General features: G+C 41.5%; 1 protein-coding gene across 1 annotated transcript in view; it reads left to right on the top strand.

Moving 5' to 3' along the window:
* Window positions 1–5,219, top strand: part of LOC114029436 (PR domain zinc finger protein 16-like) — a 217,676-nt gene extending 212,457 nt beyond the window's left edge. Inside the window, exons 2-3 of the mRNA XM_027843876.1 lie at window positions 4,147–4,496; window positions 5,124–5,219. Coding sequence (XP_027699677.1) covers window positions 4,147–4,496; window positions 5,124–5,219 — 446 coding nt within the window. The remainder of the gene's footprint in view (window positions 1–4,146; window positions 4,497–5,123) is intronic.
* Window positions 5,220–16,156: the final 10,937 nt, after the last annotated feature.

Here is a 16,156-nt window from a genome sequence, read left to right as displayed (position 1 = left end):
GTTGAGATGGCTGAAAAGGAGTTTGGAACGGGGCCTTAGTTATAGCATCCCTCAGGGAATGAATGAATGAATCAATCAATCAGTGGATGAATCAATGGCTAGATGAATACATGAACAGCCTACACATTGTGGAGCCAGTTGGATTTCTTCACTTCTCAGACCCACTCTATAAGTTTAAGGATTGATTGCTAACAAGTTGGGCTGTCTATGACACATTTTTCAACAGGAATTCAGCCTGAATTTAATAAACCAGACAAAGAGTGGGTCACAGAATTCCCCCACAGGAGAAATGTCATATAGGGTGAGCTATTACTAGGGAGAAATAGAAAAAGGTTGGCATTTCCTGGCTATAGTCTGGGTATGGTTTTTCCTCTTCTTGCCCTTTCCCCCTTCTCTTCCTATTACCTTCTGAGCATTCTTATTTTTCTTCTATGTGTAGGCATCCCTGAAGGATTCTTGGGAAAGGGCCCACACAGCCATGATCCCATAACCTGAAACAACCTCAAAACCCAAATAAAAATTTCAAGTTTCCTTACAAGTAATTAACATAGAATTGTGTCACGATGATTTCTAAAGTTGTAAGGAGAGAGAGGGAGGAGGGAAAGACACAAAACCTGGTGCTCTTGGCACTGCCTTCTACTGTGCAAGAGAATAGTGATCGGGGATACTCCGGCCATAATTGAAGGCTGGTTAGCAGTGATTGTAGGCCTGCCTTGGTATTGCAAGCTCTAGTGGTACTTTAACAAATTACCCTGAGCTTAGCCTGTCCACTTGCTGAAACTCTCCATCCAGCCCTCTTTTAAAGAGGTTTCTATTTGGGGGTAATGCCCCATATACCTCTCTGAAGGAGTCTGATTAGGTTCCTTCATTGAGAGAAGCCAGTCTTTTAAACCTAAGCCTTACTGGTAGGCATGCCGACCTATGTCAAAATTGCTGCCTGGACCCTGGATATCTGACCCATTTCCTTCTGCCTTACCTGATTTCCAGACTGGGTTTTTCCTGGTGTTGTTTGTTGCACCCAAAATTCATCCATACTGATTAAGCCTCTCAGCCAATCTGTGGAGTAAGGTTGAGCTCTCACCCACAATTATAGGGGATAAGATAGAGATGCAGAGAGGATAAGTCTACCCCACCAGCTAACTAGAGCTGATAGAGGGACCATGATTTAATCAGCAGGAAATCCTTCCTCCCTCCCATGAATCCTTTAGTTGCTTGGCTCATAGAATAAACATGCTCCCACCCCACCCCACCCCACCCCACCAACACTGGGTGAGAATTTTATTTTATTTTATTTTTTTGGCAAGTCAAATCAAGAAACAAAGAAAATTCAAAAACCCTGAGAAGACTCTACACTCAGAGATTTAGCTCTGTCGGGGACATCAGAGGTCATCAAACCCCCTCATTTTATAGAAGGAAGATACTGACATCCATCCCTGGGATGTGTCTTGCCCCACATCACACAGGCAACAAACAGCAGAGACAAGATTTAAACTCCATTCTTCAGCCATCAAAATACAGCCTTTGTTCTACTGAGCTATATTGCCTTTTACTCAACTTTTGGGAAAGTTTCCTGACTTTTAATTCTAGCTGTAGCTCTGAGAAATAATCACACATTCCCTAATTGTGCTGGAAGGGGGAGGAAAAAAAGGGGATCCACACCCTTCAGGATCTGAAGGAAGTGCATTGTACAGAGAGTGAGTTCTCCAGCCTCATTTTGTTTGTTAGCTCAGTGCAGTTACCAATTCCAGATAATAAGGTGGCATGTTAATTACCCCCTCTCATAATTTACCTCTATTCTGCAGGCATTCCATGGGGATGTTTTATGGGGGTGTTCTTTGAAACCTAAACAACTCCAGATCCTTAGGGTGGAGGGAAGCAACAGCTGTAGTTTTTGTTGTCGAATTTCTGAAAAGATCCTAGGAGTCAATTAAAAAGGAACCGTTGGCCACTTAAAATGTAATAATTACTTCTGTGAATGCTGCTAAATTAAATAAGTGTTATCCCCATGATTCCCCCCCACCCCAAGACTTTGGTTTTGTTTGAAAGAAAACATTTTGTTAGTCTTTGAGTGAATCTGTTAGCAGCCAGTGTGCAAAAATATTAAATCTGTTTTTTTTTCTTTCTTTTTTCCCCCTGGGGCATGAAAATCATCTTTTTCCCTGGGGCTTTGCTTTCAACAGCTTTGTATAAACTAGCACATAGGAAATGCAGCATTAGGGGTAGGGTGGGGATGGGGAGAAAGAAGGTCAAACTGACCGTGTCTTTGGATTGATAACTAGGCTAAAGTGATTTAGTCAGGAATTGAAATGAATTGAATGTCCTTCCTTTATTTAGTACCTGGTTCTCCAGATTCTCCTTTCTTCCCATTCTTTCTTTTTTCTATTAACTCCTATCGTCTCTGCCCTCTACTCCTTCGTAAATAGTTTGCTAGCTTCTTCAATCAATTAATCCACAGCATTGCTTAAGTACCTTTAACTGGCGGGCACTGGGCTAAGTGGTGGGGATACACCAAGGCAAAAATGTAACAGCATCTGCCCTCAAAGAGTTTCCATTCTATCAGGTTGGAACAACATATGACTGTGTACAAATTATAAGCAAGGTGGTTGTAAAGGTGGCACTAGCAACTGGGGGGATCAGGAAAGGCTCCCCATTTCCTGAGCTAAGCTTTGAAGAAAATGAGATTTGGCTAATGTGGGGATTATTTTTACTTGCTTACATGTTTGTAACAGGTTTTGTTTTTCTTGATTTTTCATGTGGGGAGGGCAAGGAAAAGGTGTGTGTGTGGGGGAGAGGTAATAGCTAAGAATAAAATAAAATTTAATTTAAATAAAAGAGGAATTACGTAAGGCAGAGGTCAGGAGGGAGCACATTTTGGGCATAGGAGAACATCTCTGTGAGATGGGATGTTGTGGGTGCCTTCCAGTGGGGAATCAGGGTCTACCTTGAAAAGACTCCATCTCTCTGGCATCTGAGCCTCCAAAGTTGTAGACAAAGTAAATGGCTAAACATGTTTAGAAGTTAAATGAGTATTGGGTTTCCCATCATACACGTGATTTCACCTTCTGTCTCCAAGTCCATGAACAGTCAGAAGCTTTAACCAACCTCTTTTAGGATGGAGCAAGAGGAAGTGGGCCTTAATTACAGTGTGAAGGCCTTACATTAGATACAAGGAAGAAGCTGTTCATGGTAATGGTTGAAAAGTCTCAGTGACAGGAAGAGGTTTTAGAATCCTGTCCTTGGAGACCTTTAAAAATAGGCTAGGCTTTCCTTTGGTTAGGAAGGTTTAGGTGTGCTATTGCCAACAGGCAGAAGGATATACTAGCTGACCTTTTGACTTCCTTACAGACTTAGAAAACATCCAAAGTCTTGGATGAAATCCCTCCCTTTCCATCTCATGTGCTTCTCCCCCTAGTAGTCTTCCTCATTCCTCCCAAGAGTAAATGATCTCCACGTTAGGAAAAAAGATCTTAGAAAAAGCTCTGTCTCCAAAGCCAGAAGACCTGGGTTCAAACTTTGATACCTTTGTGACCTTGGACAAGTCACCACCTCCTTAGGCCTCAGTTTCCTCATCTGTAGAATGAATGACCTGAATAAGTTGACTTCTATAGGCCCTTTGAGCTCTGGGACCCAGGATCCTACTTTTAAAGCTATTCCATAATGGAATGGGATGCCTCCAGAAGTGGTGAGCACTGCACTTCAGTGGAAGTCTTCAAGTAAAGGCTGGATTCGGTATGATGCAATGGAATCCTTTCTAGAATGTGTTGGACAAGATGTCTCTGATGTCCTTTTCAATACTGCTCCTTCTCTTTCAATATCTCCTGATCTCCTTGTCTCTAGGGTTCTCCTCTACACTTCCCCCTTCTCTCCATTGTACCATATTTACTTAGAAATGGATTTCTCCACTCTCAAGTGGTAAAGGGAGATAGAGTTTGTGCCCCATCTACCTTTCATCAACATCACCTGGAGTGGTGATTTGTAGACAACAGGTACTTAATAAATGGTTATGGCATTGAATTAAGACCTAGGGTTTTTTTTTTTTCCATTTTGTTGACAGTCCTTCCTGGTCTAGACCAACTCATTTCACGACTTCTCGAATTGTGGGAGGGTTTACCATTCAGCCTAAGACCCTTCTATTATTTCCTCTAGGTGACAGCGATATTGTAAATAATATGTACGAGACAGACCCGGACCTCTTGGCTGGCGAAAGTGCTGAGGAAGAGACCGAGGACAGCATCATGTCCCCTATCCCCATGGGACCGCCTTCCCCCTTTCCCACCAGCGAGGATTTTACCCCAAAAGAGGGTTCACCTTATGAGGCCCCTGTCTACATTCCTGATGACATTCCAATCCCACCAGACTTTGAGCTCCGAGAGTCCTCGATTCCAGGGGCTGGACTGGGAATCTGGGCCAAGAGGAAGATGGAAGCTGGGGAGAGGCTGGGACCTTTCATGACAGTGCCCAGGACCACGCTGAAGGAGACAAACTTTGGATGGGAGGTGAGAGCTCTGAGTGTGATTGATCACCCTCATTTATCTTGTGCTCAATCTATTTATAAATCAGGGGATCGAGCCCACCCGGCTGCCCTGAGGCGGGAGGCCATGGGTAAAATAAGTTGGCTAATGTCACTGGCTTATTTTATACCCTAGTTTCATGACGCCATTCTGAAAACATCAGAGGTTCTCATGGGCTGCTCTGGGCCCCAGAAAGTTGTGCTTGCTCTCCTCCAAGAAATGTATCTTTAATGACCTCATGTCTTAAAGAATCCCATGCTTCCCTTATGGCTCATAGATGGTAAGGCTACATAGTCACAGCAGCATACAAAAGATTAATCAAATGGCCTATGGATGAGAATTAGTACCATTTGGAAATGTTTCTGTAACTGAGAAGCTTGAAACTCTTCTAGCCCAAATGGAAGGTAGCTGTTAAAAAAAAAATCTAGTAGCCAGTGACATTCCCCAAATACCTGACAGCCATGAGCTATAAAAAGAGGGCTGTAGCTCCTTCATCCCCCAATTATCAAAGGCTTTGGGGTTTTTATAGGTGTCTGGAATGCCCAATTCCCAGATTAACATTGAGCAGAAAAGAATGAGAATTTCTACCTCCTACTCACCCCCCACCTACAGAGCATGTTTGTCTTTAAAAAAATCACTAATGAGGTCCCGCCAGAGGTGGTCTGCAGAACAGAAGGACACTGGGGCAGGAAGCTGGCTCAAATTTGAGGGATGCAAACTATAGTTACCTGCTGGGATAACTGGAAGGTGGAAGCAAACAGAAAGTTTATAGGCAAGGATCTATTTTGGGCTTGACCTAGATCTTCCTAGGTTTGCAAGGTAGAAACTCAGGGCAGGGGGAAAAGTCTCATAAAACAGGTTTTTTTCAATTGTTCCTGGCCTTTACACTGTACATGGAAACTAGGTTTTTGGTGATTTTTTTTTTTTTGGTAATGATCTTTCCCAAGGAGAAAAGAAGGAATTAAATCTTTGGTTGTTTTGTACCTTCTACAAAGGACAGAATGAAGAAAGTTCCTGGGGAAGAGACATAGGATGGAGGAGGAAGAGAGGAAATCCAGGGGAATGGCTACCCCTTCTTGAAACACTCAGGCTAGGGAGCATAGCTAGAGGAATGAGGTCAGAATCAGGTTATACTCATATTATTCATATATATATATATATATATATATGATATATGTTATATTTATCTCATTATATCTCTACTTCCAGCTCTTGGATCAATAAACATTTATTAAGCATTTAATATATGCTAGGCATTGTGATAAGTGCATACAAAAAGAGGCAAGAGATAATTCCTGCCCTCAAGGAGCTTTGGTCTCATCACTTCTGGAATATCGTAGTTCAGTTCTGATGCCACGTTTTAGGAAGGACATTTATAAGATTGAAATTGTCTAGAGGAGAGAGATCAGTCTAGTAAAGAACCCTGAGTCTGTACCATATTTTTGTTGCAGTTGAGTCATTTTAGTCATGTCTGACTTTTCATGATTTTATTTTAGGGTTTTCTTGACAAAAATACTGTAGTTGCTTGCCATTTCCAGATTAAAAAGATGAAGACGGTTAGCCAGGTGAAGATTCAGAGGAGCCCTAATAGCTGTGTTTTTATATTTGTGGAAGAGCAATTAGACTATTTGGATCCAGAGGGCAGAACTGGGAGCAATGGATGTTGGAGTGGAAGTGTCATTTGTAGAGAAGTAATTTAGCCTTTTCTTAAGGAAAATAAAAGAAAAGAATCTTACTAACATCTTGAGCTCTACTATGGGGAGGGAATGAGTTCACTCTCAATAGAGGTCTTCCAACAGAGGCCAATCATTAAATAAACATTTATTAAGCACCTACTTTGTTCAAGGCATTTGCTAAGCATTGATGTGGAAATATTGTAAAAATCAGGTTTGGGTTGGACTGGATGCCCTCTGAGATCTCTTCCAACTCAGAGATTCTAAGATTTGGTGAAATACTTTCAGTTCATCACTTCTCCCTCAAGGAGAGGTTTTTTTTAAGTTCTCTTCAAATTAAACAGTTATGTCTAGGTTATTGCTTGGTGATATCAGGAGCTACGCCAGAGGGATGTTGCCTCTTTTAGGAGATTCAGGAGTGCCTTGGTCTTTTATAATCATAACCTTACTATGCCTCTTGCCATGTGTGACTGATTCAAGTGTATTAAAGTAACCCTCTTGGCCTTAAAGAGTTAATGTGCTTTGCAATTACGCCTTGGAGTCACTTGGGTCCTGGAAGACTGACTTATAATTTCTTTCAAGAGGAATTGCCTCCTAAAGAGAGGATATGTCTCCCATTAGAATACTGGGAAATAGTCGAGATTCTTTAGCATTATCAACAGTCATGGTGAAATGTAGCCTCATGGTCCTAGATTGGGCTTTGGGCATGTTGTTGCAAAGTAGAATAAAGCAAAAAAAAAAAATCAAAACAAAAGATGACTTTCTCAAAGAGCTAGTCAGTCAGCCAACAGTCAACAAGTCTTACTATGTGCTGGGAACTCTGCTAGAGATACATAGAAAGGCAAAAAACAAAGTCCCTGTCCTCAAGAGGCTTACAGTTTAATGGGGATGGGAGGTGGGGGGGGATGGGGGTGGGGAGAGAAATAACATGCAAACAACTCTGTACATACAAGGTACATACATCCAGGACACACTTCAGAGGAAAGTCACTAATAGTGAGGGATATCAGGAAAGGCTTCCTGCAGAAGGTGGGATTTTAGCTGGAATTTGAAGGAAGTCAGGAAGCAGAGGTAAAGAGGACAAGCATTCCAGACATAGGGGAATGCTTGTGCAAAGACAGAGTCAGGACATGGAGTGTCATGTGCTCCATTCAAAATGATGTGAGTCACTATGGGATTGTAGCATTAGAACCTGGATAAACGAATGAGTGAGTGATTAAGCTGGGTGAATCAGATTTACTTGTCCTAGAAGATATTCAAAATTATAATTCATTTTGTCCTGAGCATATAATAGAGGTGGATTCTCAGCTACCCCTTCTTTCTAATCAACAATATTTATTGAGCTGCTAGTATGTACAAGGGAGATGATGGGTCATAGAGACCTAGAAGGTCCCTTAGAGGTTATTTAGATCAATCCCTTCATGTTACATATGAAGAAACTAAGGTCTAGGGGAAGTGACTTGTCTAAGGTCACACAGATAGAGTCTGAGGCAGGATATGAATTCAGGTCCTGTGACTCCCAATTTACACACTCTTTCCACTTTACTGTCCTGGGTTGATACAAAGAAAAAACTTCCTGACAATTGAAGTGAGCACTACCTTGAAGATGTCTTTACCTGGAATATATTTCATCCAAATTACCTGCAGTGTGACCCAGTAGAAGGACTAAGGTGAAGGAAAGAAGAGGAAGGAGTTAGGGGATCACAGGAATTCTGATAGTCTGTTAAATTCTCTTCTAGGAGACGGTGGCCAATATCATATGCACTGCAGACATATGTTTTTTTCAATGAATTAGATATTTTCAATAAGTCAACAACCTGTTATTCAATCATTTCAGCCATTACCCCATTTAGGGTTTTCTTAGCAAAAGTACTAGAGTGATTTGCTATTTCCTTCTCTAGGTCATTTTATAGATGAGGAAACTGAGGCAAACAGGGTTAAATGACATACCCAAGAACATTTGGGGTTTTCTTGGCAAAGATATTGGCGTGGTTTGCCATTCCCTTCTCCAGCTCATTTTACAGATCAGAAAATTGAGGCAAATTGGGCAAAGTGACTTGCCCAGGGTCACATAGCTAGTAAGTATCTGAGCCTGGATTTGAACTCAGGAAGATGTCTTCCTGACTCCAGGCCTGAAGCTCTGTGCACTATGACGCCCCCTAGCCGACCCCTCATGTACTTACTGTGTGCCAGTTGTAGGTACTAAGCTCTGGGTACAGAAAGAAAGGGAATGTGGAGTATTAGAGACCCAGACAAGGAGTCCAGAAGACCAGAATTAAAGTCCAGCTTCTGATAGATTCTGGCTTCCTGACCTGGGCACTCAGTGCCTCTCTAAGGGTGACAAGCTGAAGAGCAGGTGCCCCTCTGCCTCAGCAGGGATGGCTACCTCACTGGGAGCAAACACCGATGAAATCATAAGCCTGGACCCCGAACGAAAAAGGCACATGGTTTTTTGGCTGTGAAATGAAATTGACTTGGGTAGAAGCTATTTGCCCTGCCCTTCCATGCCTGGCATCTGTACAAGTAGAATCAAAGGACAGATAGGTCAGGAGCCCTCCCTTGAGTAGGTGGATTGGGGATGATGAAGGGAATGTGAATCTGACAAAAATCTTTCTCAAGACCTTCAGGGGACTTTGTTCTCATCTACTGTGTCCTGATACAAGTTTCTATTTGCTTATTTTTAAGAAATGGTCCATATCTACATTACTCATTGAATGCCAGAGCTGGTACGAGCCGTTTCTGTTATCGGCCGTATGTGTTGACTCTGTGATATTATTTATTTTGGGTCGACCGTGCGAGAACGTTCTCCTCAGATTTCTGCCCCAGTCTTTTGTTCCCTGAGCATGACCCGACAGCTACCTTTCATGCCAGCAGTTGGAAATATTTGCCCTCAATCCAACGTCCTCAAACAGAGCTGCAGACGCACCCCGGCATTATCTCTTCTGACCTTGTTTTCTTTGAGAGTTCAGGCGCTGATTACCTTGCCTTCATGATCCATCTTGTGCCTTTGTTACTCTGTGACCATCCATTAAGGGGGCGAGTCATTGCTGTCATGGTGTGGAGAGGCCCATTTGGAGCTGGAGAGGGAACATCTACATATGGCAAAGAAAGGGGAAATTGGAGGCAATAATCCAGATAATGAGGGCCAAGCCAACTTTAGCTTGAAATAGTTAATTAGATTATGGAAGGGTAGGGCTTTTTGTTTTTTTGCTTTGTTTTGTTTTGTTTTTGAGGGAGAGTTAAGCAAGTCACTTAACTGTTTAGACAGAGGCTTTTATTCTCCACACCTGGGTTGTGTTCATATAAATAGTCTAATTTGCCAACCTCACCAGAAGGCTTTCACGTTTATACCACTGAACACCAAATTAGTGTTGACGCTGTTCAGTATTACTTTCATTAATACTACTAATAATACCAAGCCCTTACATAGCCTTTGAAGTTTGCAAAGCACATTACAAACATTATCTCATTTAATCCTCACAACAACCCTGGGAGGTAAGTATTATTATTATCCCCATTTTACAGATGAGGAAAACAAGGACAACAGGGGTGTGACTTGCCCAGGGTCACATGGCTAGTAAGTATTGAAGGAAGGATTTGGATTCAAGTTTTCCTGATTCCAAAACCAGCAATCTATTAACTGGACCACCTTTGGGAGTACAATTGGATTAAGACCGCTCAAGTCAATAAGCATTTTTTAAATGTCTATTACGTGCCAAGCAATGTGCTAAGACCTAGGGTCCATATCTGTTACATTTCAGCTATGGTGCTAGGCTCTAGGGACACAGGGAGGAGAGAGAAATCAACCCCTGTCCACACAGAGCTTACAATCCCGCTAGGGCAAACAATACATCTGTGCATAAGTCTAGACATGAGCTATTCAGAGAAAGTACAATGGTATCGGGGGTGAGGCCCAAGCCACTGGGGGAATCACTAGGCTTCACATAGAAGACAGTGCTTGAGTTGAGCTCTGAAAAGAGCCTAAGAATCCTAAGAGGCAGAAGGCAGGAAGGAGTAGTTTACAGGCATGGTGGACAGTTTGTATAAATACTGAGAGATGGGGAATAGAATGTTGTGACTGATAAACACCGGCTTCAGACACTGACTTCTGTAAGATTTAGGGCAAGAGGGAGACCTTTCATTTAAGATTTGAGAGAGGCAGATGGGTGGCATAGTGGATAGGACGATAGGCCTGGAGTCAGAACGATCTGAGTTCAAATGTGACCTCAGACACTCACTAGCTATTGTGACCTAAGGCAAGTCACTTAACACTGTTTGCTTCAGTTTCCCCATCTGTAAAATGAACTGGAGAAGGGAATAGTATCTTTGCCAAGAAAATCCCAAATAGCTTCATAAATAGACATGACTGAAATGATTCAACAACAAAAGCTAAGAGCTAGTATGGTCAGTAAGTGGTAGGCTTATGTGGTCACAGGTAAGTCATCTAACCTCTATGACCTTTAATTTCCTCCTCTGTAAAATAGGGCTTTCTGTAGTTCTGACCTCACTACAGGCACATTATGGAGATCAAATGGGATCATATTGGTAAAGCATTTTGCAAATCTAAAACATCATAGACATGGCAGCTATTATCGTCATTGTCACTATAATAAGTTGAGTTTTGGGGGTTTACAAAGTACTTTCCTCACAAAACCCCCTTGATATGAAAGTGTGGGTTCAAATCCTTCCTCAGACATTTATTAACTGTGGCTCTGGGCAAGTCACTTATCATTTCTGTGCCTTGGTTTTGTTATCTGTAAAAATGAAGGAGTAGGATTTGCTGTTCCCTTTATCAATCTGGTGATTGAACTACTTGCCGTAAGAATCACCAAGTTGATAAATCACGCTGGGAATGTTCAACTCTTACCCACTGCCATCAGACAGGTGCTTGAGGATTGTCTGATCATGTACCCTCTGATGTCCTCCATATTGTTAACTAATGACTTGTTAATTCACAGTATTTCTAACAACCCGATCCATCAGCATTTCACTCCATAATAGAAAATATTGAAATATAAAAATGCAGAATATAAGATATGAGAAGTTATGGTACTGCTTGAGAGGTAATAGGATTATAACATAAATGGAGAGTTAATCTCAGAACTAGAAAAAACACCTGGGTTCAAGCCCTGCCCCTGATATACATTGATACATACATATATGACTCTGGATAAGTCTTGTGACTCTTCATCCTGTCTGTCTCCCCTCCCCCAACTCTCTGAGATTCTAAATCCCCATCTGAGATTTATATTAGTAAAAGTGAGTTTTTTCACTGGGGTTATCTATAGCAATGAAATTATAGGTCCTGTGAAAAAACGAAAAAGTCTCAATGAATTATCCATGAGTCACTGTCCCCAGTTGGAAAAATGGCAGTGATATAAACTATGTATAGAGGACAGGGGGAAAAGGGAGGTGATTTCTCAAACTCCCTCTAATTTAGAATATGACCTTGTAGAGATTAGAAGAGATTCTGGGCCTTAGCGGCAAATTTATTTGATCATTCATTTGAGATTTATTTGGCAAATGTATTTGAAAATAACATATTCCTCGAGTGTGTTTGGAATATGTGGGTCCCCTCTCATGGGTAGTGTTCATGCAGAGCCTGGATGCCTATTGGCCAGGTGTTTTGTAGTGTATCTCATTGCTCAGGTAAGGTTGTGCCAGTTGAATTCTGGGGGCCTCACCCACATTGAGATTCTATGATTATATTAAGAAGATTTTTTGTTCTACTCCATCATCATCATTAGATCATTTATTCAGACTAAATTTTTGTGCCAGCACAACCTAGGGGAAAAAGGGTGAGTCCTATAATCAAAAAGATAGGGGTCAAGTCCTGTTCCTGACAAATATGGTGTCGATGACCCTAGACAAGCCACTTAAGCCTCTGTCACCCTCAGTTTCCTCATCTATGAAATGGACATAATTATAGCACCTAAGTCTCTAAAAGTTGTCTGTGAGGATCAAAGTTTCTATGAGACTTTCCTTCCACCACCCCATTGACATAACTGGAAACACAGTGCCCAGATTAATTCAAACTGAATTTCAGGTTGAGCCTATCCCCTCATTTCCAGACCTAATAGAAACCATGTCTCATTTGAGGACGTTAAAATATCCCATTCACCAAAAGCTTACTCATTATAACCTGAATAGCTTAAAAGATCAAATGATACCTATAGAAGGCTACTCGGGACCTTGAAATCAAAGAAGGTGCACAATTATTTATTCTGGAAATTTCTCCTTGAGCCAGAAAGGAAGAATCATGCTTGCCTCATTTTTGCTAATTTATTGCCTTTGCCTGCTGGCTACACAAACTGTATACTTCTTTTTTAAGCCTTTCTTGCCCAAACTCTGCCTTAAAACATGGGGAAAATATTAAGACCACACTTCCATTCCATGGTTGGTTCAGGGTATTTTTTTAGGGGTGGTGGTGCATGGGCAGTGAGTTATTCACTGCTGTTCTGAAGGGGAAAATGAGAAGCGTCAGAGTGTTTCCCATATGGGGCAGAGTTATGTGTGGGCATGTATGTATATGTATGTGTGCTCAGTGTTAGCCTGAGATGTGAATTTCTTTGAATTTGTGTTTGTTGCTTCTCCTCTTTGGAAGAGGATGCTTCTGAGACGTCCTTGCGTGGATACCTTCACTAAAAGCAGAAGAAAGGATCACAGAATCTTGGAGTTGGAACCTTAAGAATAATCTGCTACATCCCAGACCTAAACAGCAATCCCTTCTCTAACATCCTCCCTGCCAAAAATACCTTCTCCTTGAATACTTCCAATGATGGGGGATTCACTGCCTGCAGAAGGAGCCTGTACCATTTTTTGGAATGTCCTAGTGGTTAGGAAGTTGTTGTTTTCCCACATATTGATCATAAATTTGTTTTTTCCTCCTTAACGTGCCTAATTCTGTCCCCTAGGGTGAAACAAAACTCACCTAGTTGTTCAGAATAGCGGCTTTGTGCAATGAAATGAGACCTAGGTTCAATGAACTCCCCTTGACACTCACTAGCTCTGTGACCTCAGGCCAGTCATTTAACTCTATTAGCTTTGGCTTCTTCGCCTGTTAAAAGAGGGGGTAAGTTTGATGATGATAGTGATAGCTAATATTTATTTAGCATTTATCATATGCCAGACACTGTGCTAAGCACTTTACAAACATTATCTCTTTTGATCCTCACAACAACCCTGGGAGGTAGGTGCTATTATTATCCTCATTTTACAGTTGAGAAATCTGAGGCAAACAGGGTTAAATGATTTGCCCAGAATCACACAACTGGTGAGTATCTGACTTCACATTTGAACTCATGGTTTCTCTACTCTTCACCCAGAGCTCCGTGCACTGTGGTGCCCCCTAGCTGCCCCACCTTGATCGTAAAAAAGGAGGCATTCTGGCACGGTGGAGGCACAAAATCATTTCTGATCCATATTTAACCTTCACAAGTCTCAGTTTACTCATCTTTAAGATAAGAATGCTGGAATAAGTGGCCTCTGAGGGTCCTTTCAAACCCAAAGCTATAATTCTATGATGAAGACCAAACTCTTCTTGGGTTTCACTTTCCTCAATTGTAAAATGAGGTGGTTGGGCTAGATGTCTCCCAAGATCTATGATCTTGAGTGTTGGTGATGGAGTCAAAGGACATAATGAGTTTTCATCCTAGGCTCTGCCATTTTATTCCTTTGATGAACCTGGGCAAGTCACTTCCCTTCTATGGGCCTCAGTTTCCCCATCTGTTAAGTAATGCACTAAATGAACTCCAGCTAGATTATTGTGTGCTTAGATGGTCTCACGACCTGAGAACCTGAAGGACAGTATTACAAGGGTAAAGCTGAGAAGAGGACTTTGGGATTCCAAGTCCTCCTCCAGCAAATTGGGCAGCATGCTGATCTCTGATAGGGAAATGCTGCTGCCTGACTCAGTAAATGTAATGGAGACAGGGGAAGGGAATAGATGACCTCTCTTGGAAGGTTTCTTCCATCTCCCTGATTCTAAGAGTCTGCAAATCTCATGAGGATCCTTTTCCAAGACACCTCTTGTTTTAAGAAAGAAAAGTGGTTAAGACACAAACAAAAAATATGTCTGTGTACCAAAACATTTTATTGCTGAGTTTTCAGAAAATCATTCCATCTTTCCCCATACCCCAACCCTCAACCAGGGAAGATTCTGGATAAAATAAACATGGAGGTATCTTCATGGTGAGAAGAAACAGAATTGAATTCCAAGCAAGGGGGGCTCAGCTGGTGTCTGAATTTCTGAGATGCTCTGCCATGCTAGAACAAACCCTAATGGCCCCTGGGACGGGACGTTTAAAAGATTTTACAAAGAAGGTATGACGCAGACAGAAATACATGATTTGGGAGAACTGTCTGAAAGGCCTCAGAAAATATTCATGAGTCCCAGGGGTTGGAATGGAATTAAGTCAAATTGGATGAAGGATTAGAAGAGACTTAGTCTGGAAATCATGCCTGGGCCAGGGCTGAATGAAGCACCTTATATCATGGAAGGAATGGGGATCCCATCCCTATTGCTGAGGTAGAAAGAGAACTGGACCTAAAGTCAGCAGAGGCCTGGGTTCAAATTCCAACTCCAATGCTTATGACTACTGTGATCCTTTGCAAAGTTTTCTCAACCTTTCGGGCCTGAGTTTTACCATCTGTAAAACAGGGTACAGTAATATTTGTTCTATTTACCATCCAAGGCTACTGTGAAGAATGCAATTCATAGGAGAAAGAAACAAACAAAGTTAGAAAGGAAGGAAGAAAAAAAGAGAGAAAGAAAGGAAGGAAGGAAAGAAATTAAGGAAGGAAGGAAGAAAGAAAAGAAAGAAAGAAAGAAAGAAAGAAAGAAAGAAAGAAAGACAGAAAGAAAGAAAGAAAGAAAGAAAGAAAGAAAGAAAGAAAGAAAGAAAGAAAGAAAGAAAGAAAGAAAGAAAGAAAGAAAGAAAGGAGAAAGAGAAGGGAGGGAAGGAAGGAGGGGGAAAGAACCCCCTTATCACATAAGCATAATCAAGTAAAACATATTCCCACATTGGTCATGTCCAAAGTATTATAATGGAGTCAGGACATCTTTGTTTATATTTTGACCCTGACACTTAGTGGTCCTATGTTGCCCTGACCAAGTCAGTGAGATAATATTTGCGAAGTGCTTAGCATAGTGGCTGGACTGTAGTAGGTGCTTAATAAATGCTTGTTTCTTTCCTTCCTTTCTCCTTTTTCTTTGAGCTATTCATCATAAAATTGTTATAAGAACATTGGCACAGCCTACCTTGCAGGTTATCAGTTGACCTGACTCATTTCTGGAACTGGAAAAAAAAACCTAGAGCCAATCAAATGGGTTCCTAGTTCATAGGACTTGGGAGAGTCAAAAGGATCCCCCAAAAGGATGCTTCCCACCCACCTTTAATTTATAATTTATTTAGTTTTAGATTTTTTATTTACCTTTTCCCTCCATCATTTGTTTGAGAAAACATGCTATAATCATTAAAGTGCTATATAAATGTAAGCTATCAGAAGGATGGTGGGGGAATGGAGGAAAAGAGAGAGGGAGGAGGGAGAGAAAAAAAGATGGGAGAGAGAGTAAGGGAGAGAGGGAGAGAGATGAAGGGAGGAAGAAAAGAGAAGAGGTACTGATCTTTATTGGTAGAAGAAATTTTCTCATTGGCAGTTCCCTATATCAATGAAATCACACATCTAGCTGAGATCTTTACCTCATATTTCACTTATCTTTTCTTCATCTCCATGGCTCCTGCCACTCTCACCCTTGTCTCACATGAGGAGGTGGCCTTTACTCCTTACCCAGGCCAACCCCTCTAGGGGCTCAAGCTATCCCATTCCATCTTGTCTCTTCCAACAGATTGCTCCCTCCATCATTCCCACTTTATCACTTATTTTTGTTGTTGTTGTTGTTTTGTTTGTTTGTTTGTTTTGTTTTTGGTGAGGCAATCAGGGTTAAGTGACTCACCCAGGGTCACACAACTAG

The sequence above is a fragment of the Vombatus ursinus genome, unplaced genomic scaffold, assembly GCF_900497805.2.
Source record: "Vombatus ursinus unplaced genomic scaffold, bare-nosed wombat genome assembly UNPS02014932.1, whole genome shotgun sequence".
NCBI classification, from domain to species: Eukaryota; Metazoa; Chordata; class Mammalia; order Diprotodontia; family Vombatidae; genus Vombatus; species Vombatus ursinus.
Note: the sequence above shows the minus strand (reverse complement) of the source record. Positions and strands in the feature narration are given on the sequence as shown.